At 36.1% G+C, this 10,791-nt stretch overlaps 1 protein-coding gene across 1 annotated transcript; it reads right to left on the bottom strand.

The window, feature by feature from the left end:
• Positions 1-7,855: 7,855 nt before the first annotated feature.
• LOC148957375 (uncharacterized) lies at positions 7,856-8,239 on the bottom strand. The gene has a single exon (XM_089115437.1). The coding sequence runs from the start codon at positions 8,237-8,239 to the stop codon at positions 7,856-7,858; it is 384 nt and encodes a 127-aa protein (XP_088971563.1).
• Between the last annotated feature and the right edge of the window lie 2,552 nt (positions 8,240-10,791).

The raw sequence follows: 10,791 nt of genomic DNA, 5'->3' as shown, positions 1-10,791 counted from the left end.
AAAATTAATTTCGTCCCTAAATTTCATTTTTTAATGTTTATGAGGACTGATGTTACTTTTCAACTGAACAGACCACATTAGTGGATGTACCCTCTAATTTATCCTGTGGAAAGCAGCATCAATCCTCATAATTTCCAAAAAAGTCACTTTCGTCCCTAAATTTCCTTTTTTAATGTTTATGAGGATTGATATAACTTTTCGACTGAACACATCACAATAGTTCATGTACCCTACCATGTATCCTACCTTGTAGAACGGCATCTATCCTCATAATTTTGAAAAAATTTATTTCTTCTCTGAATTTCATTTTTTTAATGTTTATGAGGATTAATGTTTCTTTTCGACTTCACACATGACAATAGTGGATGTAACCTACCATGTATCCCAAGGAGAGCAGCATCAATCCTCATAATTTAAATAAATTAATTTCGTCCCTAAATTTCATTTTTTAATGTTTATGAGGACTGATGTTACTTTTCAACTGAACAGACCACATTAGTGGATGTACCCTCTAATTTATCCTGTGGAAAGCGGCATCAATCCTCATAATTTCCAAAAAAGTCACTTTCGTCCCTAAATTTCCTTTTTTAATGTTTATGAGGATTGATATAACTTTTCGACTGAACACATCACACAAGTGCATGAACCCTACCATGTATCCCAAGGAGAGCAGCATGAATCCTCATAATTTTAAAAAATATCATTTTCGTCCCTAATTTTCATTTTTTCACGTTTATGAGGATTCATGTTACTTTTCGACTGAGCCTATCAGATAAGTGCATGTACCCTACCATGTATCCTAGGAGAGGGGCATCAATCCTCATAATTTAAAAAAATTAATTTCGTCCCTAAATTTCATTTTTTAATGTTTATGAGGACTGATGTTACTTTTCAACTGAACAGACCACATTAGTGGATGTACCCTCTAATTTATCCTGTGGAAAGCGGCATCAATCCTCATAATTTCCAAAAAAGTCACTTTCGTCCCTAAATTTCCTTTTTTAATGTTTATGAGGATTGATATAACTTTTCGACTGAACACATCACACAAGTGCATGAACCCTACCATGTATCCCAAGGAGAGCAGCATGAATCCTCATAATTTTAAAAAATATCATTTTCGTCCCTAATTTTCATTTTTTCACGTTTATGAGGATTCATGTTACTTTCCGACTGAACACATCACATAAGTGCATGTACCCTACCATGTGTCCCAAGTAGAGCGGCATCAATCCTCATAATTTTAAAAAATATCACTTTCTTCCCTAAATTTCATTTTCTCACGTTTATGAGGATTGATGTTGCATTTTGACTGAACACATCACTTTACTGCATGTATCCTACCATGTATCCCAAGGACAGCGGCAACAATCCTCATAGTTTTAAAAAATATAACTTTCGTTCCTAAATATCATTTTTTTCACGTTTATGACGATTGATGTTATTTTTCGACTGAACACATCACATAAGTGCATGTACCCTACCATGTGTCCCAAGTAGAGCGCCATCAATCATCATTATTTAAAAAAAATGAAATTTTCGTCCCTAAATTTCATTTTTTTAATGTTTATGAGGATTGATGTTATTTTTCGACTGAACACATCACATAAGTGCATTTACCCTACCATGTTTCCCAAAGAGAGCGGCATCAATCCTCATAATTTTAAAAAAATATCATTTTCGTCCCTAAATTTCATTTTTTTAATGTTTATGAGGATTGATATTACTTTTCGACTGATCACATCACACAAGTGCATGAACCCTACCATGTATCCCAAGGAGAGCAGCATGAATCCTCATAATTTTAAAAAATATCATTTTCGTCCCTAATTTTCATTTTTTCACGTTTATGAGGATTCATGTTACTTTTCGACTGAGCACATCAGATAAGTGCATGTACCCTACCATGTATCCTAGGAGAGGGGCATCAATCCTCATAATTTAAAAAAATTAATTTCGTCCCTAAATTTCATTTTTTAATGTTTATGAGGACTGATGTTACTTTTCAACTGAACAGACCACATTAGTGGATGTACCCTCTAATTTATCCTGTGGAAAGCAGCATCAATCCTCATAATTTCCAAAAAAGTCACTTTCGTCCCTAAATTTCCTTTTTTAATGTTTATGAGGATTGATATAACTTTTCGACTGAACACATCACAATAGTTCATGTACCCTACCATGTATCCTACCTAGTAGAACGGCATCTATCCTCATAATTTTGAAAAAAATTATTTCTTCTCTGAATTTCATTTTTTTAATGTTTATGAGGACTGATGTTACTTTTCAACTGAACAGACCACATTAGTGGATGTACCCTCTAATTTATCCTGTGGAAAGCAGCATCAATCCTCATAATTTCCAAAAAAGTCACTTTCGTCCCTAAATTTCCTTTTTTAATGTTTATGAGGATTGATATAACTTTTCGACTGAACACATCACAATAGTTCATGTACCCTACCATGTATCCTACCTAGTAGAACGGCATCTATCCTCATAATTTTGAAAAAATTTATTTCTTCTCTGAATTTCATTTTTTTAATGTTTATGAGGATTTATGTTTCTTTTCGACTTCACACATGACAATAGTGGATGTAACCTACCATGTATCCCAAGGAGAGCAGCATCAATCCTCATAATTTAAAAAAATTAATTTCGTCCCTAAATTTCATTTTTTAATGTTTATGAGGACTGATGTTACTTTTCAACTGAACAGACCACATTAGTGGATGTACCCTCTAATTTATCCTGTGGAAAGCGGCATCAATCCTCATAATTTCCAAAAAAGTCACTTTCGTCCCTAAATTTCCTTTTTTAATGTTTATGAGGATTGATATAACTTTTCGACTGAACACATCACACAAGTGCATGAACCCTACCATGTATCCCAAGGAGAGCAGCATGAATCCTCATAATTTTAAAAAATATCATTTTCGTCCCTAATTTTCATTTTTTCACGTTTATGAGGATTCATGTTACTTTCCGACTGAACACATCACATAAGTGCATGTACCCTACCATGTGTCCCAAGTAGAGCGGCATCAATCCTCATAATTTTAAAAAATATCACTTTCTTCCCTAAATTTCATTTTCTCACGTTTATGAGGATTGATGTTGCATTTTGACTGAACACATCACTTTACTGCATGTATCCTACCATGTATCCCAAGGACAGCGGCAACAATCCTCATAGTTTTAAAAAATATAACTTTCGTTCCTAAATATCATTTTCTTTACGTTTATGACGATTGATGTTATTTTTCGACTGAACACATCACATAAGTGCATGTACCCTACCATGTGTCCCAAGTAGAGCGCCATCAATCATCATTATTTAAAAAAAATGAAATTTTCATCCCTAAATTTCATTCTTTTAATGTTTATGAGGATTGATATTACTTTCCGACTGAACACATCACATAAGTGCATTTACCCTACCATGTTTCCCAAAGAGAGCGGCATCAATCCTCATAATTTTAAAAAAATATCATTTTCGTCCCTAAATTTCATTTTTTTAATGTTTATGAGGATTGATATTACTTTTCGACTGATCACATCACACAAGTGCATGAACCCTACCATGTATCCCAAGGAGAGCAGCATGAATCCTCATAATTTTAAAAAATATCATTTTCGTCCCTAATTTTCATTTTTTCACGTTTATGAGGATTCATGTTACTTTCCGACTGAACACATCACATAAGTGCATGTACCCTACCATGTGTCCCAAGTAGAGCGGCATCAATCCTCATAATTTTAAAAAATATCACTTTCTTCCCTAAATTTCATTTTCTCACGTTTATGAGGATTGATGTTGCATTTTGACTGAACACATCACTTTACTGCATGTATCCTACCATGTATCCCAAGGACAGCGGCAACAATCCTCATAGTTTTAAAAAATATTATTTTCGTTCCTAAATATCATTTTCTTTCACGTTTATGAGGATTCATGTTACTTTTCGACTGAACACATCACATTAGCGCGTTTACCCTACCATGTATCCCAAGGAAAGCACAATCAATCTTAATCATTTAAAAAAAAGTGATTTTCGTTCCTAAATATCATTTTCTTTCACGTTTATGACGATTGATGTTACTTTTCCACTGAACACATCACATTAGTGCATGTACCCTACCATGTATCCCAAGGAAAGCGGCATCATTCCTGATAATTTTAAAGTCATTTTCGTCCCTAAATTTCATTTTTTCACGTTTATGAGGATTGATGTTACTTTTCGACTTAACACACGACAATAGTGGACGTACCCTACCATGTATCCCAAGGAGAGCGACACCAATCCTCATAATTTTAAAAAATATCATTTTCGTCCCTAAATTTCATTTGTTCACGTTTATGAGGATTGATGTTGCTTTTCGACTGAACACATCACAAAAGTTCATGTACCCTACCATGTATCCTACCTAGTAGAACGGCATCTATCCTCATAATTTTGAAAAAATTTATTTCTTCTCTGAATTTCATTTTTTTAATGTTTATGAGGATTTATGTTTCTTTTCGACTTCACACATGAAAATAGTGGATGTACCCTACCATGTATCCCAAGGAGAGCAGCATCAATCCTCATAATTAAAAAAAAATCATTTCCTCCCTAAATTTCATTTTTTTCACGTTTATGAGGATTGATGTTGCATTTTGACTGAACACATCACTTTACTGCAAGTATCCTACCATGTATCCCAAGGAAAGCGGTAACAATCCTCATAGTTTTAAAAAATATAATTTTCGTTCCTAAATATCATTTTTTTTCACGTTTATGACGATCGATGTTACTTTTCGGCTAAACACCTCACATTAGTTCATGTATCCTACGTTGTATCCTAATGAGAGCGGCATCAACCCTCATAATTGAAAAAAAAATCATTGCGTCCCTAAATTTCATTTGTTTTTCACGTTTATGAGGATTGATGTTACTTTTCGACTTAACACACGACAATAGTGGATGTACCCTACCATGTATCCCAAGGAGAGCAGCATCAATCCTCATAATTTTAAAAAATATCATTTTCGTCCCTAAATTTCATTTGTTCACGTTTATGAGGATTGATGTTGCTTTTCGACTGAACACATCACAAAAGTTCATGTACCCTACCATGTATCCTACCTAGTAGAACGGCATCTATCCTCATAATTTTGAAACAATTTATTTCTTCTCTGAATTTCATTTTTTTAATGTTTATGAGGATTTATGTTTCTTTTCGACTTCACACATGACAATAGTGGATGTACCCTACCATGTATCCCAAGGAGAGCAGCATCAATCCTCATAATTAAAAAAAAATCATTTCCTCCCTAAATTTCATTTTTTTTCACGTTTATGAGGATTGATGTTGCATTTTGACTGAACACATCACTTTACTGCAAGTATCCTACCATGTATCCCAAGGACAACGGCATTAATCCTCATAGTTTTAAAAAATATAATTTTCGTTCCTAAATATCATTTTTTTTCACGTTTATGACGATGATAGTACTTTTCAACTGAACCATCACATTAGTGCATGTACCCTACCATGTATCCCAAGAAAACCGGCATCATTCCTTATAATTTTAAAGTCATCTTCGTCCCTAAATTTCATTTTCTCACGTTTATGAGGATTGATGTTACTTTTGGACTGAACACACGACAATAGTGGATGTACCCTACCATGTATCCCAAGGACAGCGTCATCAATCCTCATAGTTTTAAAAAATATAATTTTCGTTCCTAAATATCATTTTTTTTCACGTTTATGACGATTGATGTTACTTTTCGACTGAACACATCACAAAAGTTCATGTACCTTACCATGTATCCCAAGTAGAAAGCCATCAATCCTCATAATTTTAAAAAAAGTCTTTTTCGTCCCTAAATTTCTTTTTTTCACGTTTATGAGGATTGTTGGTACTTTTCGACTGAACACACGACAATAGTGGATGTACCCTACCATGTATCCCAAACAGAGCAGCATCAATCCTCATAATTTTAAAAAATATCATTTTCCTCCCTAAATTTCATTTGTTCACGTTTATGAGGATTGATGTTGCTTTTCGACTGAACACATCACAAAAGTTCATGTACCTTACCATGTATCCCAAGTAGAAAGCCATCAATTCTCATAATTTTAAAAAAAGTCTTTTTCGTCCCTAAATTTCTTTTTTTCACGTTTATGAGGATTGATGGTACTTTTCGACTGAACACACGACAATAGTGGATGTACCCTACCATGTATCCCAAACAGAGCAGCATCAATCCTCATAATTTTAAAAAATATCATTTTCCTCCCTAAATTTCATTTGTTCACGTTTATGAGGATTGATGTTGCTTTTCGACTGAACACATCACAAAAGTTCATGTACCTTACCATGTATCCCAAGTAGAAAGCCATCAATCCTCATAATTTTAAAAAAAGTCTATTTCGTCCCTAAATTTCTTTTTTTCACGTTTATGAGGATTGATGGTACTTTTCGACTGAACACATCACAAAAGTGAATGTACCCTACCATGTATCCTAGGAGAGGGGCATCAATCCTCATAATTTAAAAAAATTAATTTCGTCCCTAAATTTCATTTTTTTCACGTTTATGAGGATTGATGGTACTTTTCGACTGAACACATCACAAAAGTGCATGTACCCTACCATGTATCCCAAGGAGAGCGGCATATATTCTCATAATTTTGAAAAAATTAATTTCTTCCCTAAATTTCATTTTTTAAATGTTTATGAGGATTTATGTTACTTTTCGACTTGACACACGACAATAGTGGATATACCCTACCATGTATCCCAAGGACAGTGTCATCAATCCTCATAATTGAAAAAAAACATTTCGTCCCTAAATTTCATTTTGTTAATGTTTATGAGAATTGATATTACTTTTCGACTGAACAAATCAGATAAGTGCATGTACCCTACCATGTATCCTAGGAGAGGGGCATCAATCCTCATAATTTAAAAAAATTAATTTCGTCCCTAAATTTCATTTTTTTAATTTTATGAGGATTGATATTACTTTTCAACTCAACACATAACACAAGTGCATGTACCCTACCATGTATCCCAAGTAGAGCGGCATCAATCGTCATAATTTTTAAAAAAGTCACTTTTGTCCCTGAATTTCAGGTTTTTAATGTTCATGACGATTGACATCACTTTTCCACTGAACACATCACATCAGTGCACGTACCCTACCATTTATTCTAGCAGAGCAGGATCAATCCTCATAATTTTAAAAAATATCATTTTTGTCCCTAAATTTCATTTTTTTCACGTTTATGAGGATTGATATCACTTTTCGACTAAACACATCACATCAGTGCATGTACCCTACCATGTATCCCAAGGACAGCGGCATACAGTATATTCTCATAATTTTGAAAAAATTAATTTCTTCCCTAAATTTCATTCTTTAAATGTTTATGAGGATTCATGTTACTTTTCGACTTGACACACGACAAAAGTGGATGTACCCTATCATGTATCCCAAGGACAGTGTCATCAATCCTCATAATTAAAAAAAAATCATTTCGTCCCTAAATTTCATTTGTTAATGTTTATGAGAATTGATATTACTTTTCGACTGAACACATCACATTAGTGCGTTTACCCTACCATGTATCCTAGGAGAGCGGCATATATTCTCATAATTTTGAAAAAATTAATTTCTTCCCTAAATTTCATTTTTTAAATGTTTATGAGGATTTATGTTACTTTTCGACTTGACACACGACAATAGTGGATGTATGGAGGCCCTTTAAGATATCTCTATACATAAAATAAATGGAACGAACTTTAGTCGGTAAACGTTCGAGAAACAACTGACAAAGAATACGCTCCTCGAGCTCTGCATTGCCTAAAAGCTGTCGCATTTGCGAAGAAATTGGGTGGGTTTTCGATCACCGAGTTCCTCTGCTACTAGTAACTGATGAAGACGTTTTCGCTCCGAAACAGACGTACGCTTGATAAGCTCGGACTTGAGGTAGTCATATTGTTGAGAAGTTGGTGGATTAAGTAATATGTCGCGAATCTCTTGAGCAACTTCTGGCGGAAGCATGGAAATGACATGGTGATATTTTGTCGATTGCGATGTAATATTGCGTGTCTGAAACTGAGCCTCAACTTGTGCAAACCAAATAGAAGGATCGGAAGGCCAGAACGGAGGTAGCTTGAGACTAACAGAAGTGATGTTCGTAGTGGAAGTTGAAGGAGTTTCAGAGGAAGTTTCGGGAGTAGACATGATGTTGGTGTGTGAAGTAAACAATGGCGCAAGGATAAAATCAAACGTAAACAAATGCAATGAAGACGTCGTGGTTACCAATTATGGAGGCCCTTTAAGATATCTATATACATAAAATAAATGGAACGAACTCACCGCTTGAGAATTTAATCAATAAACAAATCTTTCATTTCTCTAACTCAATTTCATTCCTCGATCCTTACGAACTCAACTATCACACCCCATAACAAAACTAAAATCAACTAAACTGTTTCCATGGATATCAGTTATTGTGCAGTGCAATTAGAAACAACAAAGAGTATTTAAAATGCGTTAAAACAATGGTAATTATGTGTGAACAATAAGAGGACGTGAAAATGCATATAAACAGAATACTAATGAGAACAGTTCACCACAGAGCTCCCCCCCCTAGAGAGCTAGTGCGATAAAGCGAACGATAAATGTCATAATTAAGGAAGTGTTAAAGGTGCAAAAGAGTAAACAGATATATTCAAGTTACGAATAAAAACGGTCTGGAAAATGAACATGACGTCCAGAGCGAGTTTTACGGATAGGTACATCGGACTCCTTTGGAGACGGAGGAATAACAGTTTCGTCACGACTCTTAACTGGAGGAGCAGATATATCAATGAAGGCTGGCTTTAACCTGTCCAAACATACCGTATCCTGTTTTCCATTGATGTCCAGTGTATAGTACTTTGGAAAACGACGAAGAATCCGGAACGGGCCACGGTAAGGAGGTTGAAGGGGAGCTTTGACACTGTCATCGCGAACGAACACATGAGTGCAGGACTGCAAATCAACAGGAATGTAGGAGTGATTTGTATGAGACCGGGTTGGCGTAGCTTGTAGCTTTGACATGTACCGACGTAAACGGTCAACGTAATTTTTCGGATCTAGAGAAGCCAAGGATGATGGAGCAAAAAATTGATGAGGGAGACGAAGTTGTGTTCCAAAAACGAGTTCAGCGGGGCTGCAGCTAAGGTCTGATTTAAAAGAGGAACGAATATTAAGCATTATCAATGGAAGGCAGTCAGTCCAATTAAGGCCGTTATCCGATGCTTTCAAGGAAGACTTCAATTGACGATGAAAGCGCTCCACAAGACCATTAGCAGAAGGGTGGTATGCAGTTGTATGGATGTGGTTGCTTTTACTTGCGAAAGTTCTTCATCAAATTGTTGTGCATCAGCAAGTTGGGAGAAATCGATCGATGAATGGATAGAATTAATATCAAGGCGTGACAGGGCATCAGCAACAGGGTTTTTAATACCCTTAATGTGTCGAATATCTGTTGTGAATTGCGATATAAAGTCCAGATGTCGAATCTCCCTAGGCGAATGACGAGAAGATGCTGAAGAAATGGCATGTATTAGAGGCTTGTGATCCGTTAAAATGAAGAACTGACGACCTTCAAGAATATGACGGAAGTGGCGAATGGAAAGGTATACTGCAAGTAATTCTTTACCGAAAGTACTGTACTTTGTTTCCGATGGTTGTAATCGCTTTGAGAAAAAAGACAGAGGGTGCCAGGTACCATCTATGTATTGCTGAAGTACGACACCAACCGCAATATTTGAAGCATCAGTCATCAGACTGTATGGAGCTCTAGGGACTGGATGGCGGAGTAAAGTTTTGGTTGCTAAAGTAGATTTGACAGCCGTAAATGCGGTACAGGCAGACTCAGAGAGGTGAAAAGGCTGTTTTGTGTGACGAGCATTTAGAAGATCAGTTAATGGCTGCATGAGTGTTGCACAGTTTGGTATAAAACGGCGGTAAAAGTTGACGAGGCCAAGAAATTCACGTAGCGAGCGTAATGATGTTGGAGGCGGAAAATCTTGAATAATTTGAACTTTGGAGGAGAGTGGGCTGATTCCGTCAGCAGAAACATGATGACCCAGAAAATCCAATGAAGCAGATCCAAATTCACTTTTTGATGGATTTATGACAATGCCGTAGTCTTGGAAACGCTGAAAAATTATACGGAGATGATGTAAATGCTCCTCTGCGCTAGCACTTGCAATTAGAACATCATCGATATAGGCATAGACGAAATCAAGGCCCCGCAGGACCTCATCAATAAAGCGCTGAAAAGTCTGTGCAGCGTTTCGTAGGCCGAAAGGCATACGCACGAATTCGAAAAGGCCAAAAGGTGTTGTTATGGCAGTTTTTGAAATGTCGGATGGTTCAACAGGAATTTGGTGATACGCTTTAACCAAGTCGATTTTTGAGAATATATTTTTACCATGCAAAGAAGAAGAGAAATCTTGTATGTGGGGTATTGGGTAGCGGTCTGGGATGGTTACGTTGTTCAATGCGCGATAATCTCCACAAGGTCTCCAGTCACCTGGGGTGGGTTTTGGAACCATGTGAAGTGCAGAAGACCAACTACTCTTTGAAGGACGAATGATGCCTAATTGAAGCATGTGATCAAATTCCGACTTGGCGATAGCAAAACGATCTGGAGCGAGTCTTCGTGGACGAAAGAAAACAGGTGGACCCTCAGTGCGAATATGGTGCGTCACAGTGTGTTTTATGGCAGTTTCTTTGTTTGA

The sequence above is a fragment of the Rhopilema esculentum genome, unplaced genomic scaffold (assembly GCF_057945365.1).
Source record: "Rhopilema esculentum isolate cy_ngs unplaced genomic scaffold, ASM5794536v1 HiC_scaffold_31, whole genome shotgun sequence".
Classification (NCBI taxonomy): domain Eukaryota; kingdom Metazoa; phylum Cnidaria; class Scyphozoa; order Rhizostomeae; family Rhizostomatidae; genus Rhopilema; species Rhopilema esculentum.
The sequence above is the reverse complement of the archived record's forward strand: the minus strand, read 5'-3'. Positions and strand labels throughout refer to the sequence as shown.

Bases quoted from the DNA above. Each gene is read 5' to 3' on its own strand.
- LOC148957375 (XM_089115437.1), bottom strand. From the start codon at position 8,239: ATGTCTACTCCCGAAACTTCCTCTGAAACTCCTTCAACTTCCACTACG.